The following is a 15,959-nucleotide window of genomic DNA, read 5'->3' as shown; positions in this document are numbered from 1 at the left end:
CCATCCGTGTAATAAATCAATCAAGAAATGGGATCCAGAGGCTGTACTGATGCAGCTCAATTAGTTTATTGATTAACCAGCTAGCAAGACAGCTACTGTTAGGATTCAAGGGCTCTGCTGCAGCAGCACAGAGCAAACCCAGACTTATATTTCCGTTTGTGTCCATTTCTTTCCAACTCCAGTTTCTTCATGATGGAGCCCCGGTTGCTCTGTTGCCCTCATCGGTGGGGCACAACCCTTGTCAAAACCTGCTCCCCCACACGCTCTGCTTCAGGTAGAGCTCAGCCTAAGCAGGCTCAGCTCTCCTCTGGACCATCCTTTGCTCCGATGCTGTTTCTGACCACTTACCCATTGCCCATTCCTAGGGAAAAAACTGACGTCCAACTGTTGGAGATAGAATTACAGTAAAACCTATCTTGGGGCTATTTTTCCTGAAAAGCCAATCCAACTTTTACAAGCTACAGCTGACATATATTAAGGGCTTAAACCAAACTTTCTGTGACGTTTTGTTGATGTTATCCTGGCTGGTGCTGGTGGATATAAGGAACAAGGAGAATTAATCCATCTGAAGAGCTTTCCTCTTCCCTCATGGTGCAATGGAGCAGCCTCTGCCTGGAAGCAGCAGGTTTTCTGTTCTGAATTATACCAAACACCAAATAAAGAGGTAAATGTGTGTCCAGGAGAGCCAGCCTGTGCCACCTGAGGAGCAATTGCTGCGTCTCCTCCCGGTTCATGTCACCCTTCGTACCATAGAGAGCCCAGTAGTGCCACCTGTTTAATCTCACAGCAGAGAAACACTTTGGATTTGTTCACTATTTCACTCCGTAGCCGAAGCACAAAAGATCTCCCTGTGTCATCCCAAAATCTGCTTTGCACATATCTGGTACCAGAAAGATGGGGACCGGTGGCACTGGTACTGAGGGGTCTTTTCTTAGCTCTGTGTTAACCCACTGAGCAGCTTTTGTAGCAATCATACACCTCTCAGGGTCTTATTTCCCCTCTTGCATCTGCCTGGTTTAATTAGTTGCTAAACCTAGTTTGTAGATGGGGATAATTTTACAAGATGCTCACATCACAGCCAGCATGATCGGAACAATTCACTCTTGCACAGCGCTTTTCGTGAACTGATGTAAAGCTGATGTATGCAGAAATCAGCATCATGCTATGGCCTCTGACACACAAGGAAATTAAGGCACTCAGTAGATAAAAGACTCGCCTTTTATTTGGTGGAAAAAAAGTTAAAAGTGAAAGGTTCCAGCAAAACCTGGCTCTGTCCTTAAAGCAACAGTGCTTTGAAAGCAGGGTGATTCATGATGAAAATTTACACATCTTTTAATGAAAACGGGGTAGAAAAGGTGAACGCAGGTGTTGAAGCTGCTGGGTTAGATGCCTGTTGGAGGAATATTGAATAAGGCGCTTCCACGGAGTGTGCAGGATCCCCACTGGCTCTTGGGAAAACGCTGAATTCAGCTTTCCTGTGTTGTGTTGTGTTGTGTTTGGTCTGTACACGTTACTCCCGACACAGACTGTGACAGATCTCACCGCGTATGCGTACAGACGGGGATTTCTGAAAATACAGTGCTGCAGAAGGTGTGCCTCTTCAAAAAGCCAGCGCACATCAAAAGAATAGGTAAATCCACATACTTCGGGGAGGAGGAAATGACTGAGATGCCCCCAACACCGTGATGTCCCAGTGCCCGACTCCCAGCTGGCAAATCCCTGAAGCCGTGGGGGGAACGGGGAGTGGGTATGTGGACTTTATCCCGTCTCTTTCTGTCCTGCAGCCGTCGCAGGGGGCGTGCAGCTGTAAACTCTCGGGGAACGTGCCCGTCGGGTGGGAGGGTTGGGTCGCTGATGTCCTAATCTAGCTGAGACACTAAAGGAACCGAGGGAAATGTGGATTGACAGGTATAATCCAGAATTGCATTATCTTGTCTTACGGCTCTCTTTTGTGTCTGTACAGCAGACAGACCTCTGAACCCTTCTCTTTAGTCTGGCAGTTCAACTGACTATTTTGTCATTAAATCTTGTTTAGGGATAAAGCCGAATCTGATTAACATTCTTGAGTGGGAACCCTGGGGGCCTGGACAACACGGGGTCCCTCAGCCGGAGCCCGTGGGAGCCGGGGTGCTCCCGTGTGAATCTGGGGTCTGGCTCAGCCAGGGTGGGAAGAGATCATAGGATCACAGAATCTCAGAATAGTTTGGGTTGAAGGGCCCTTCCCAGCTCCCCCAGTGCCCCCCCTGCCATGAGCAGGGACATCTTCACAGCTCATGTTGCTCAGAGCCCCGTCCAGCCTGGCCTGGGATGTCTCCAGGGATGGTTCATCCACCACCTCTCTGGCCAACCTGGGCCAGGCTCTCACCACCCTCAGGGCAACAATTTCTTCCTCATGTCCAGCCTGAATCTCCCTCCTTTACTTTAAAACCATCACCCCTTGTCCTGTCATAACAGGCCCTGCTAAAATCTCCCCATTAGCAAACATTATGTCCTCAAATGTCCTTTTCTTTGTGTTTTTACAGCACTAGATGATGCTGGAGACCCCGAATTCTGCTTTATCCACACCACGATCACCGCCCTCCCTCACCCCGGGGCTGCCGATGCAGCCGCTGCTCCGCCGGTTCGAGCCCCGGCGCCGGGGGGCGGATCCTGTCGCTCCCGCAGCCAATCAGCTCATCTCCGCCCCTCCTCCGCCCCGCCCCCTGTGGGACAGCCTCTTTTCAGATTGGCTCCTCCGCCCGGCTCATTATGCGACGGGAGCGCGGCTGTGATAGGTTGAAGGTGCTGCCCGTCCGGCCGCGGCTGCTGCCTCCTTGTGCCTGCGCTGCGGGCGGGAGAGCGGCGCCGGGCCGGGCAGTGCAGGCAGCGGGCGGGCAGCGCAGCCCCATGGAGCCGTGCTGAGGTACCGGGGGTTCCCCCTGCGGCTCCGGGTCGAGCCGAACCGAGCCGGGCAGGCTCCAGCCATGTATCCCGCCACGCCCGCGGGCACATGGGGCAGCGCTTGAATCGCTGCCTCGATGTCCCCGTGGCATTGCCGCCGCTGAGGCGGAGGCTCCTGCTGCTCTTCATCATGCTCTTCCTCTGGCTCTACATGTTTTACTCCTGCGCCGGCTCCTGCGCCGGGTTGGCGACCCGCGGTTCTCCCGCACCTCCCCGCGCAGCCCCGCCGCTCGGACCGGGCGAGGAGAGCAGCCTGGAGGAGCAGCGGGCAGCGCCCGACGCCGCCAGCCCCATCTCCAGCTTCTTCAACGGCTCCGGTACCAAGCGGCTGCCTCAGGCCATCATCATCGGCGTGAAGAAGGGGGGGACGCGGGCGCTGCTGGAGTTCCTGCGGGTGCACCCCGATGTCCGCGCCGTCGGCGCCGAACCCCATTTCTTCGACCGCAACTACGAGCGGGGACTCGCCTGGTACAGGTACCCGGGGGGTGTCCCCTGTCCCGGTGCGGGGGGAGCGTCCGCCCCGGGGTTCGGAGCAGGTCCCGGGGCGAAATGCGAATATTCCGCTAAATACAGCCCCTCCGAATTAAAAAACACTACCAAAAAAACACCCCCAAAACCGGCGCGGAACTTGTTTTCCCCGTTAGCCCAAGCGGCGGCGGGGTGTTTGCAGGCTTTCTGCCAGCCAAACCCTACTTAACCTTTAAATAAAGGTTAAATATTAATATATATATATTTAACACTCTTATTTCGTTGTGCTTCCAAGGCTTTTGCTGGAGTGTGTATTTTTCCTTCCGCTTGGGGTGTTGCTGAGGGATGGCTGGTGTATCCGAAATACCTTTCGGGTCGGGGGACAAGGCTGTGCGGTGGCGTTTTCCCAGCAAAAGCAGGCTTTTGGGTTTTGTTTTTGGACTTTTTTGGGAGCGCAGCAGCAGCCCGGGACTGGCAGGCGGCAGCTCTGCTTAGAGATAAAACTTCCTCGATCGCTTCGTACGCTCCTTCTGCGTTAACTTTCTCCTTACCACTATAATCAGCTTTCTAGCTGATAAATTGCTCGGGCTCGCAGTTTCCAGCCTGGCGCTGGGGAGGAGATCGTGGCGTGGTCCGCGATGGGGTAACGTGTGCTTTGGAGACGGGATGAAAGGGTTTTTTGGCTGAGGGGAAGATTCTAAATTGTAGGATTGCACCGGCGGGAGTGGATGGAGAGCGGGGTTCGGGGGCGCAGCCCCGTGAGTGATTCGGGGGCTGCAAAAACCGGGAGCCGGTGGGTGCGGAGAAGAGTCTGGAGCTCCTGGGACACCCTGTGCGGGGCCCAACCGCACTCCGGCTTCTTTTCATCCTTTTATGATTAAAGTTCCCTTTATCAAGAATATTTTGAATGCGTCTTTCTGCCGAGTGCTTACAGGAATACTAAAGGAGCAGAGATGGGAGCTTTGAAGATAGATGCGAGCTGTGAAGTTGTTTTAACCTCTTTGTAGACTTGAAACTCCCACCCTGCAAGTTCGATTAGGTTTATGTCTCTTATTTTATTTTTAATGTTGCCATCCCTCAGCAGTTAGTGACATGAATGCAGGATAAGATCTGGCCAGGAAGAAGCCGTTTTGGAAAGCACTTTCGTTTTATAATATTCTAGGATTTCGGTGGCGGGTGAAGCGTGTTGTCCCATAGTGACTACGATGAAATCTTTACAAATTCAGTTGGTTTAAAAAAACATATATGTTAACCTCGCATTTTGAAAGGAGAACTTGCGTGTAACAGAGCAGCAGACCTGTCAGGATTTATTAGCAAAATGGTGTTGTACGTGTTGAACTCTGTTTTTAATTAGGCACCTAAATTAGACCATAAAATGGTTGATTAATCTTTTACAAGTAAGAGGTGGAAGGGGAGAAGGAGAGAATAATGCTTATGACTACATTAATCTGTTTTCCCAGATGCAGCAGGCAAAAGTCAATATTTACAGGACAGATATTATTTTTAAATTCGGACAAGCTGGCGTCAAAGTCGCGTGTAACTTCTTAAAGTTTCACCTTATCAGCTGCTTAATTTTAAGCAGCGTGGGGCCCTATCCCTGCAAACACGCTGCTACGTTGTTGAGTAGTATATTTGCAAAAGGGGTTTTGTAGCTGAAATACAACACATTTTCAGGTCTGAATGGTGACGCTCACAGGGAGGGAGCAAAGTGATGCTGGACGTCTTGAAATCACTGGGGTACAACTCACCCCGGGGATCGGAGCGTGTTTGTTTGGCTGTGGGACTGGGACCCGTTTCGACTTGAAGGGGGGAGACTAAATAATGCAAAATATACGGGGAGAGGATGTATTTGCTCAAATCAACAGACAAGTTGTTTGGTAATTGTGCTTTATTTCTAACTGCTATTTGTATTAGATGCAGAAGTTTGTTCCTATAAATTTCAGTGTTATAAATCAGACACTGTATGGCTCAAAACTCCCTCTGACTGCAGGGAATCTTGGCTTCTCAGCGCTCCTCAAGTACATGCTGATTTTTCCAAGCCCTAATGAGGCTTTTATTTATTATCTTCATGTCAATAAGGAGATGCGTTTGTATTTTCTTGTTAATGGCCCAATAAAATGAGATTAAAATGCTATAAAATATCCGCTGTGCCAGCGTCGCGCTGGGCAAGCCTTGGCTCTGCTTTTCAGATGCTTTTGCACAAATCGACTGAACTTGGAAACTGGGGGAGTTACTTGGGTCCTTGCAGTTTAAATCCAATTGCCGTGGCTTTGAGAGGGTGAAGATGCGATTTTTGACCCACATCTTATTGAAAGTATGTTTTATTTGACTGGCTTCTGGCTAAATGGGCTCATATCTGTTAGGAGTGTTTGTTTAAGTCGTTATTGCCGTATAATGAGGTGGTTCTGATGCAGCCTTTTTCTCACATTTCCAAGAGGCAGAAGGCATCACAAATTTACTTATTTAGCTTGATGAAGGCTTACATTTTGGGGTATTTGTGATTAATCATATTGATGTTAATTGCTGCTCTGTCTAAAGTTTTCATCTATAGAAAGTAACTTTGGAAGGAGGGAATTCAGACTTGTTTTCTTGCTCCATTTTCTGTCAAGTGTCTTTTTTTCCCCCATGTGTGGAAGGCAAAACAGCATCGAGTGGTGCTGACCACTGTTCCTAAAAAGCAGAGGGAAGAGCGGAGAAAAATCAATTGATTTTTCAATACTGAGATAGCTAGAAATCTAATGGAAATAACTTCTGTACACACAGTGCGGGGTTTCCCCCCCCCGGTAATGAATACAGCATGTTAACTGCTTCAAATGAAAATATGTACCATGACAGAGGAGAAACGGGATCCAGCCGCTATTGCAAACTTAATTTTAAGTAGCGCCTGCAACTTTGGGGTAATAAAGAAGTTTCCTCTTCGCAGCAGTGAGGAGCTCAGCGCCGCAGCCTCCGCGCGGGTGTCCGGCTGCACGGAGAGCCCTTGTTTTCTTATAGGTTTACTACATGGGTTTTGGGAGAAAAAAAGTGTTTCTTGCAAACCTAGAAGATCAGTTGTATTTTATTTTTAAATTTCCTTCCTTATTTTATGCAACAGTGATGCTTTTTTAAATATACTAGCGACTTGGAAATCTTTTGCCCTATAATTCAGGTAAGAAAAAAAGATCATGCTATTAGGGTTACGTGGGTTTTGGGGGATGTGTGTGGGGGGTTATTTATTTTTTTAAGTCATTTTAGGCCTGGGGGGCTGTACTACCTGGTCTCTCCTGCCACGGGCTGCGCATCCCCAGCCCCACTCGCCACCGCTGATTGATTTGATGGGTCCTCTGCTCAGAACCCCCGGCTGCGGTGTCGGTCGCGGTGCTCGCCCGAGCTCTCCTGCCTCTAACAGGGCAGACAGGAGGCTTTGTCTTCTTTCCTATTTATTTTTTTTGGCAGGGGGAAATCCTTCCAGTGCTGGGACTTCATCTTCTCACTATTGCCAAGCTGCCTGAACTCATCCTGCGTGCTGAGAACGGGTGGTTTGGGCCAGCAGGATCAGGCCCAGTCTGGTCGTGTGCAATAAACAGCTTCAAACATGCGTTCTTCCACTCCTCAATCACCTAAATAAGCATCAGGGACCTTAATGTGCAAAGTGCTGCTTCACTGCAATTCCTGAATCATGAGAAACTTACTTTTTTTTTTTCTTTTAATTTTTCTTTTTCCCCAGGAGTCTCTTTATTTGTCCCCAAGGAGCGTGAAACTTGCGCTTGCAACTGGGAGCAGGGGAAGGATAAAGCGATGACGGTTAAAAGTCCTGGGGTGAAAGCCCAGCAGAACGAGGGGCAAATCTTGAGCAAGGCAGGATTTTGCCCCTGTGTTTGCCCAGTCTCTCTAAAGCTTGGCTTTACAGTGGTACAGAGGATTTAATACCTGCCGCTTGATTACCATGGCACTGTGCATGGAGCCGGCGGCGCGGACGCAGCCGGGCGCTTGCAAAACTCAATGTCTTGTTTCCATGAGGTGTTGCAAGGTTTGTTTGCCCCAGGAAGTGTGGGAACAGTCTTGATTTTTCCCAACTGGACTTTGGGCGCAAATGAATGTAACTGAGCAAGGGTCGGTTCTGCCAGCGTGTTCCCATGGGCTGGGTTGGGATGAGCATGTCCTAGACAGCTTTCATGCTGAGATTTTGTTTTCTCCATGTTGAAAAATATAATTAAAAATCAGCTATTGACCTTGCATTGTGTTGTGCTTAAGCGAGCTGGGACTTTTAATGGCCCTGAACCTCAGCCGTTGCTGCAGCTCCCCATGATGTTGCCTTGGCCGCTGTGCAAAGTTTAGAAGAAAATGGCCCCAAAAAAGAAGGGCTGGGCTGTTACAATCAGTCAGCAAGGCCCTTGTGTTTGCATGGGCTCATTCCTTTAGATCTGGGGAGGGTTGAGTTGTTCAAACAGATGGCAAAGATTATTCGTGTTGCTGGGGTTTCAGCGCGCTGCTCCGTTTCAAGCATGTTGCCCGATATGACGCACGTGACAAGTTCTTCCCAGCACGACGCTGGGGGGGGGACGACATTGTCTGCCCCGATCGGGTTTCATGGCCTCACCTGTTGAGCTGCTGAACTTTTCAAAGTTGACCATGCGTTGGGGTGACGGATGCGGATGGTGGATCTGCCCGGCTAATCGCGTTAGCGCGGCACCGCGCGGCGTGCCGGGGAGCCTTCTGCTCCTTCTTGGCATGAAAACCATGGGAATGAAAACCCATGGGCTTGACTCTGGGTTTGGGATTTATTTTTTTTCCTTTTCAAGTGGGCCATGGCAGATGTCTGTAACACACACCGAGCTTTGGATACCTCAAGGCGCTTCCAGTGCAGGCTTTGTTTTTAGAAGCATCCAGCAAGGCCTGGGTGCAGTGGCTATAAAAACTCTACCCAAACCGCTGATCTTCTGAGCTGTATTTCCAACCTGGCCTGATCCTGGATGTGTCTTTCCATCAGGCCTCGCTTGCTAAACTGCTCTTTCTGCTTGAGACTGGATTTAGTGCTATTAATCCATCCCAAATAGGAAGAAGTCTAATTTAGTGATCACTCAGCCTTGAGCGGTCGTGTCTTCTACTGGCGTGACCACAGGTGATCAATGGGTCCAGGGGATAATGAATCGGTCAGGGCCATATGGGAGGGTTAGTATGAGCTCAAAGAACAACAAATAGCATGTCACGTCATTTCAGCGGGGTAATTAGGAGGTCAGGGGCTATCGGCTGCTACCTGTTGTCACCACGTGGTGTGTGTGGAGGGGCTGGAGGAGAAGCTTCTCCCTGGGTTTGTGAAGTGACTAAGTGCTGTGCTGGGTCCTGACTTGTGCTGATGACTGTACCGGCGCTTGCCCACGCCATTGCAATTCCAGGTCTTTCAGCAGCTCGCCACGTGTTTTCTTAATTAGCTCGCGAGAAGCGCCACGTGGTTTCTAAAGGAGCTCAGCCCAGTGTCTGTCACTGGCGGGCAACAGAGTAAATGAGCCTTATCTTGACTTTCTTAATGGAAATGAGGACTCCCATGATGAAACATATTGATTATCGGTGGGCTCTGAGGGAAGGTGGGGTTAATTCGGGGCAGGGGTTTACTGGTGGCGTAGCTTTGCTATTACGGAGTTGCGCCAGCACTGGGGGTGGTTGCAAGGAGCCCATGGGTAAGTTGGGAAGGGCCTCACATTGTGCTGTGGGTCAGATGAGAAGAGGAAACCAAGGTCAGGAGAGCAGTTCCTCTGTCTCGAGCATCTTTCTGCCTGGGGATGGCGGGGGCTGCTCAGACCTGATGTGCAGGAGACTTCAGTTCGGTCGTAAAAGTGATGGGAAGATCACCTCTCCTGGTGTGACGTTGTCTTCAGGCGTTCCCCGTGGCAGTTTTCTTCTTCATAACAGGAAAGACGGAGGAGGAGAATGGACTCAGTGATGGTGATTTTGCATGCGATGTCCTTGTCCTGGGAGGGATGGAGGGGTGAGGAGGGTGCGTGGGGAACTGAGCTGCCTTGGCTGCGGAGCTGCGAGACCTTGCACCGCGGCTCCGTGACCACGTGTGCGCCTGTCGCAGGGTCAGGGCGGCTGGGATACGTGGGTGGTTGGGGGTTTAGATGGTGCTGGTGGGGACGTTAGAGGAAAATATAATAGGTGTGGAAGTGTTGCTGGCAGAAGACCTCACTGATTTCTAGTAAGTGAATAATTTGATTTTTAAGACTACTTCTGTTAAAATATTTCAGCGAGGGAGTTCCCTGCCATGTGGTGGGTAGCAGGAAGAGAACTTTATTCAGAGGAAAATAATGCCATGTTCTGCTAAATGCTTTACATCTGTGTTAAGCTCCTCAGAAACCCCCTGGAACTAGCCTGCAACAAAATCAGTTTTATTTTCTGGTCTCCCTACAAAACAGGGATGAAGACAGAGTATCTCTACTGAGGGATGCTGTGGCTTAGCTTCAAGGAGTCATGGCACTTCATGTCAGCAGAGGATCTGACCCAGAATTTGATTTGCAGCCAGTCTTGGATGCAGGGCCAGGCGTGACTAACCCTCAACCCTAAGCTCTCGACCTGGCTTTGTGCAGCATCACCCGAGGAGCTCAGCTTTGCTAAACTTTGTTGGGGGAGCGCTCGTCCCTTGTCCTTGCCTTCTGGGAAGTCTTCTGCTGCTAAAATTCATAAGGCCAGGGCTATAATCTGGCCAGTCCTCCAAGCTTGTACTGCTGGGGACTTCTGCAAATCCACTGAAAAGTGGCTTGTTTAAAATAAAACCTCTCCCTTGAATTGGCGTGGCCTCTCCCCTCCGGTGCGCGTTCCTGGCAGTTCTTTCAGCCCAAAGTGAGAATTGTGCACGGGCTTTCATTTTATATGCCGATGCATAATATTATAGGTGGTTGTATATATTTTATACATCCCTTGCTGAAAGTGATTGCAAGGCCAAATCCTGTGTTAGCGCAACCACCATCCGGCAGTGCTGAGAGCAGCTGGAGTGAAAACACTGATTCTCTTCTAGAAAAATATGCTTTTCATGTGGGAGCTGGCTCTGAGGAGGACATGAGTCTCCAGCAGCGAGTTGGTGGCCAGGACTGGAGCAGGTCCCCAAACTTGGCTGTGTTTGATGCAGTCCCTCAGGATCAGGCCCTCAGCCTGTGAGTGTGGAAAAGTCCCCACAGAAGCCAAAAGCCATTACAATGATTAATTTTGATTAAACAGCTACACAAGCTTTTATTAAGGCCCTGATCTCGCAGTCTGTCTCAAGTATCGAATGCAAACTTCTGTTGAAACTTGAAAGTCTACAAAGTACAGGCGAGCAGTGCATGGAGGTGTGCGAAATCTTTAGAAAACTGCTCATTGGTGAAAGAGTGATTAAACATGGGAAAAGCAGAATGCAGTGCATTACATCTGGATTAAACTGCATCAGTATTTTTGATCGGGAGCAGAGTCTGGGTGATGCTGCAGCTCGGTGCAGAGATCTTCCCGTCACTAGGGGGAGGACGAAACCCCAGCGATTTATTGATGAAGTGCTTTGTTGCTTCATTGAGCTGTTAAATATTTGTTTTAAAACTGGCACTGCCTGCAGCTTTGGCATGCCCTCCGTTTGTTTGGGTCTTTTTGTTTTGTTTGGGTTTTTGTTTTTGTTTCATTTTTAAAGGTGTAGTAGACTTGGAATGGAAGCGGGAGGTGTTGGGATAAACAGCAGGTGTGTCCCAGCTTGTCAGTCCCAGCACAGCTGTACATGCTCCTCAGCTGGTTTATACGCAGCTGCTAAATGTGACTTGCAGAGGGACCCTATGGTTTGCTGAGCCCCGCGTCTCTGCGTGTCGGGATGAAGGTGGTGCCCGATGCCGAGGTGCCACGCGTCTCTGCTGTGAACCCCCTGCACCCTCCTCTGGTGTCACATTTAGGGAATTATACCACATCAGAGCCGGTCCCCTGGGCGCTGGGGCTGTCCCCATCTTCTGCAAGTGGGTTGGGAAGGGGGAGGCTCCAGAGGGTCTCCCCTGGGATGGTGGGTTTGATGGGTGTCTGTGAGCATCCACAAGCACCTGCCCTGGCTTCACCGCGGCTGGACTGAGCAAAGTCTGTGAGCCGAAGAGCCTCAGCTTTGCTTGTGTAGGAAGGGCTTAGCAAAGCCTGTTGCCTGTCTCCCTCCTGCCTCCCCAGCACTGTGCACTGAACTTGTTGCAACGTAACATAGAGCTCATAGCTTTTCTTTTTTATTTTCCCTTCTTAATTTCCCTCTTGAGCTGGTCTGGTAACTAATGAGCCTTGGGCTGTCTGCATGGTGTTTTGACAAGCAGAGGGAATAGCTAATAAGGGGTGTTGGGCAGCAAACGAAGCCTTGGGAGAAGATATCAGCCTTGCCAAAGCAGAAGTGGAATAGCCGGTTAGGGTTTCAACCCGGGTTTTGCTGCAAGGCGAGAGGGGCTGGGAGCTGCCGTCTGCTCCGAAGCTTCGTAATGAGAGGCTGGCGCTGCCCGGACAGCCGGACGTGCATGAGGAGCCGCGGCCCCGTGCCGGGAGCGTCCCGGGGTCTCGGCACACACCGACGCCTTGGCCGGCTGCACCGTGGCTGCTGGCTCCCCCCAGAGACCATCTCAAGGTCACATGGCTAAATGCAGTGTAATAATTAATTAAGCTATATATAAACAGCAAGCTCGTGTGGTCCTAAAGCAGATTAAGAGCCCGGGAGTTTCCTGTCGTTCACCTTCCTCCCCACGGTCTTTTCCTTCCTTGGTTCCTCTGTGGGTGAGACCTGCAGTTGTTGCACTCTCAGCTGTCTCAGTAAGGCTCTCCAGTTGGGTCAAGCAGCTGCATGACTGGGTCTGAACCCCAAAACCATGGGTGCAGAGCAACGCCTGCTCCAGGGGAAGCCCTGGCCCACCCAGTTTGCCCATCAAACCCAGTCCTCTTGCTGGTGCTGGAGGAGAAGACACATGGGGGTCACGTCACTCTATATTCTCCCAAGTAGTAAGTGATAGAATGAGAGGTACAGCCTCAAGTTGCACCAGGGGAGGTTGAGGTTGGATCTGGGGAACAATTTCTTCCCCAAAGGGCTGTCGGGCATTGGAACAGGCTGCCCAGGGCAGTGGTGGAGTCACCATCCCTGGAGGGGTTGGACAGATGGAGATGAGGCTCTCAGGACATGGTTTAGTGGCAGGGGTGGGTTAACGGTTGGACCTGATGATCTTGAGGGTCTTTTCCAGCAAAAAAGATTCTGTGATTCTATATTGGGGCCTGATGCTGGGAATAGCTACTGGGATTTGTCTTTATCAACAGGTGTTTCAAGGCTCCTGTTGCTTTGAGGCTCAATACAGCAAAAGCTGAGCTGCATAATTTGTTCCTCACCATGGTGGTGGGGAAACCTCAGTGTGGGGTTAAAACCTCCACAAAAAGCACAGTTGTGTAGGGTTTGCAGCATGGAAGTGGAAGAATAACCCAGGCTGGGTTTTCTGAAAGAGCTACAGGAACTTAGTTTGTTGATGAGGCTTGAAACTAAACTCAGACAGATGTTTGTTTGTGACTCCTGTGGAGTTGAGATTTCCGTGGTATCAAAAAATTATGCTCCTTTTTTCTGTTCCTCATACCTGTCTAAAACTGGTCAAAACTCACTCTAAACCCCAAAAGTAAAAATTTAGGGAAAACATTTAAAGTTGAGGTTACTTTTAATGTAGGTGAAGAAATGCGCCCAGAAAATAAAAAATTGTGTTTCCTAATCAAGCATAGTTGACGTGTTGTCAAGGCAGTTGGAGAAGAACAGAGCAGCTTTCAGCACTTCTAGGTCAGTCTTGTTTTTGCAGTCAGGGCACGTGCATGCCACAAACCCATCAGCAAAGCCTGATCCTTGGCTTTGCACATCGAAGTCCTTGGAAAACCGAACAGACCCCATGGCTGGCTATGGGAGTACTGGAGGACTGAGCGTCAGCACTGCCCAGGGCCCCTTCTGTGGCTTCCTTGATCATCTCCATGTGCATGTCCAGTTGACTGAGGGCCACCACTGGGTACAGGGCTGGTGGGAAGAGCTGGCCAGGGCTGATGGACTCCATGTGAGACGTTGTGTTAGGGTAACTTGGGTTGTCCATCTCCCTGGCTCTCCGAGGCAGAGCTGGCTTGTCTCCAAGTTCCAGGCTGTATCTACATCCAGGAGATGGAGGCAGAGAGAAAAGACTTTGTTGAGGACTCACAATGGAGTCCTGAATGGGTTCAGTCCGGGTCAGAGGAGGCCAGGCTGTCTCTTTGGGAACCCAAGGGTGTAGAGATCAAAGGTGCGGGTGAGTCAATTACAATTCACATTTGGTTCATCCATATGTTTGGGTATTTGAAAGGCTTCAATGGTAACCCATTTTATATCTCTTATGCCCATTGATTTGTTAATCTGACACTTGGTTTCATCTGAATAACAATAGATCTCATTCAGAGCCCTCAGTGTTCAGGGAAAAGTCATTTCACTTGGGTTGTGCTCCAAGGCCTCAGCAGACCAGCCCACTGTGCTCTTTATGTGGAAGGACTTGAAGGATTCTGGGGTAATTCTACAGGATAATTCCACCCTGTCGGTGACTCTGGAAGGAAATTGACTGTCGATGGAAACAGGGTGGGATGCTGAAGGGTTGGTGTTAGGTTTTGGCACGTGTGATTTTGCTCCAAGAGGTGCTTTCTGGTTGCTGCCGTGGACCTGCCGTGGCAGCCTGTGAGGTGTAAAGTGGTGGGCAGGGTTACAAAGACAACCCAAGTAGTTAGAAGTGGAAAACAAGCATGGAGAGCCCTCTTAAATACAGCCTGAGTGAGTGTGCTGGACTGGGTCAAATCATTGGTATGGTGATGTGAAGTCTCTAATTATGTGAATACCTTTTTCATTAGAAGCCGTGCTTTGCATCTGTGGTACTTGCAGCAGAGCATCTCCACCAGCCGAGCCTGCTCTCTAAAGAGCTCTTGACTGGATTTCGTTGACTGGTCATGACCACGTCATGATCCCATGTAATGACCGAGCCGGGAGGGGAGTCTGCAGACAGACCTGCTCCTTTGTGTTTCCCGAATTGATGCCTGTCGCCCTCCTTTGCTGGGTATTTCACTCCTTCATAAGGCTGGTTTGGTTCTTTCTGCTCTGCCCTGAGTCCTGCAGCATCACTGGGGACCCACCTTGGGACGTGGTGGCACCATGAATCCATAGCTTGATTGCCTCAATGGGCATGCTGCTTTTTTGTCTTGGAACTTAATTTTGTTTTCTGTCTTTGATGCTGGGGGGGCACCAGGGTGTAAAAACAGTGAGGAGAAACTTGGGAGGTTCATACTGGCCTGATTGGAGATGTTGGGGAAAAAATCCTGTTCTAGACAAATGTGTCTCACTCACTGCCCTGGTCTGTTTACCATGGAGCGATCTTCATTTCCAGTGCTACTCCTTTATGAGTGTAAATCACAAATCCATTAACAAATGAGTTGAGGTGACAATCCCATTTGTGTTAAAATGCATTTAGGGATCAGTACTGAGAGGATCACCGGTGTATTAATTTGCTAGGCCTTTTGTTCCAGTGGGCGGCAAATATAGCTCATCCCAACAGGAGACACACTGACCGGGCCGGTGTCCAGCTTGCCACCCATCTGAATCGAGGTTGGTGCCACCCCTCCCTTGCTGAGAAGGAAGCAGGAGACCTTCAGAAATAAATTGAGTGGCTCAGCTTGGAATAAAGTCTAAACAAATTTTAAATTCTTGGCCAACTCGATGGGATGCTCAAGTCAATGAGCAGCCAGCTGGCGAGTACGGGGCACACTTGGCTGGGCACCTTCCCACACCTCTGGTCCTCCTCTGAGTTTGTTCTTCACTGCCATGACTGGCTACCAGGAAGGTGACCTGTCCTCTGATGGTCCAAGGGGGGGTCTCCTTCTCTTTACGGTGCTCGAGCAGGAATCTCAGTGCTGCACGGTTATGTGGCTGGTTTGGTTGTTGCTGAAGGTGGACTCATGCAGCTGTGGTTTGGCAGTGGCTCACCAATATCACTTGGCTTGTGTTAGAAATGCACACGCATTATCAAAAAGGGCAGAAAAAAATCATAACTTTCTTTTATCCATAGTGAGAATGGAAAGCTGGTTGCTTTTTGAGCTGTTGTTTCAGAGGCCTCTGCTGTTCAAGTGGTGCTGGATGCCCATCCCTTTAGGTGCAGAAGGTGGATTCTTGGCAATCACACATGCCTCTTTTAAAGACTTGTAGAAGTAAATCTGCCTCAAGGCTTGTTTCAAGCCAGCCCTGACCCTGCCACCCCGAGAGCTCCTTTCCCACGTGCTGCCGAGATTCTAATGGGCTTCAGCTCAGTCATCACATGGAAGATGCTCCGAGGACTCATGGTGCTCGGAGGAAAGTGCTGCTGGGTGAATAAAGCATTTTCCTTGCTCCCCTCCCTGCCTTGCTGTCCCCATGGTGAGGAAGAGGAGCAGGAGCAGAGTTATCACACAGCTGCCACTGGCACCAACCCTTTTGGGGTTCTTAACCAAGAATGGTGGTTTAAGCCCTGCTTTGGCATGTCCTACTCCAAGGACAGACAAGTCACTGGGGATGCTTTCCCTTCATCAGTTATGAACCA

At 50.0% G+C, this 15,959-nt stretch overlaps 1 protein-coding gene across 1 annotated transcript in view; it reads left to right on the top strand.

The window, feature by feature from the left end:
• The first annotated feature begins 2,738 nt into the window (after positions 1-2,738).
• The window catches only part of LOC102084520 (heparan sulfate glucosamine 3-O-sulfotransferase 3B1), a 29,415-nt gene continuing 16,194 nt past the window's right edge, over positions 2,739-15,959 (top strand). The window contains exon 1 of the mRNA XM_005503168.4: positions 2,739-3,414. Within this exon, the coding sequence (XP_005503225.3) occupies positions 2,990-3,414 (425 nt within the window). The 5' untranslated portion in view covers positions 2,739-2,989. The remainder of the gene's footprint in view (positions 3,415-15,959) is intronic.

This window comes from Columba livia, chromosome 18 (assembly GCF_036013475.1).
Source record: "Columba livia isolate bColLiv1 breed racing homer chromosome 18, bColLiv1.pat.W.v2, whole genome shotgun sequence".
NCBI lineage: Eukaryota > Metazoa > Chordata > Aves > Columbiformes > Columbidae > Columba > Columba livia.
Note: the sequence above shows the minus strand (reverse complement) of the source record. Positions and strands in the feature narration are given on the sequence as shown.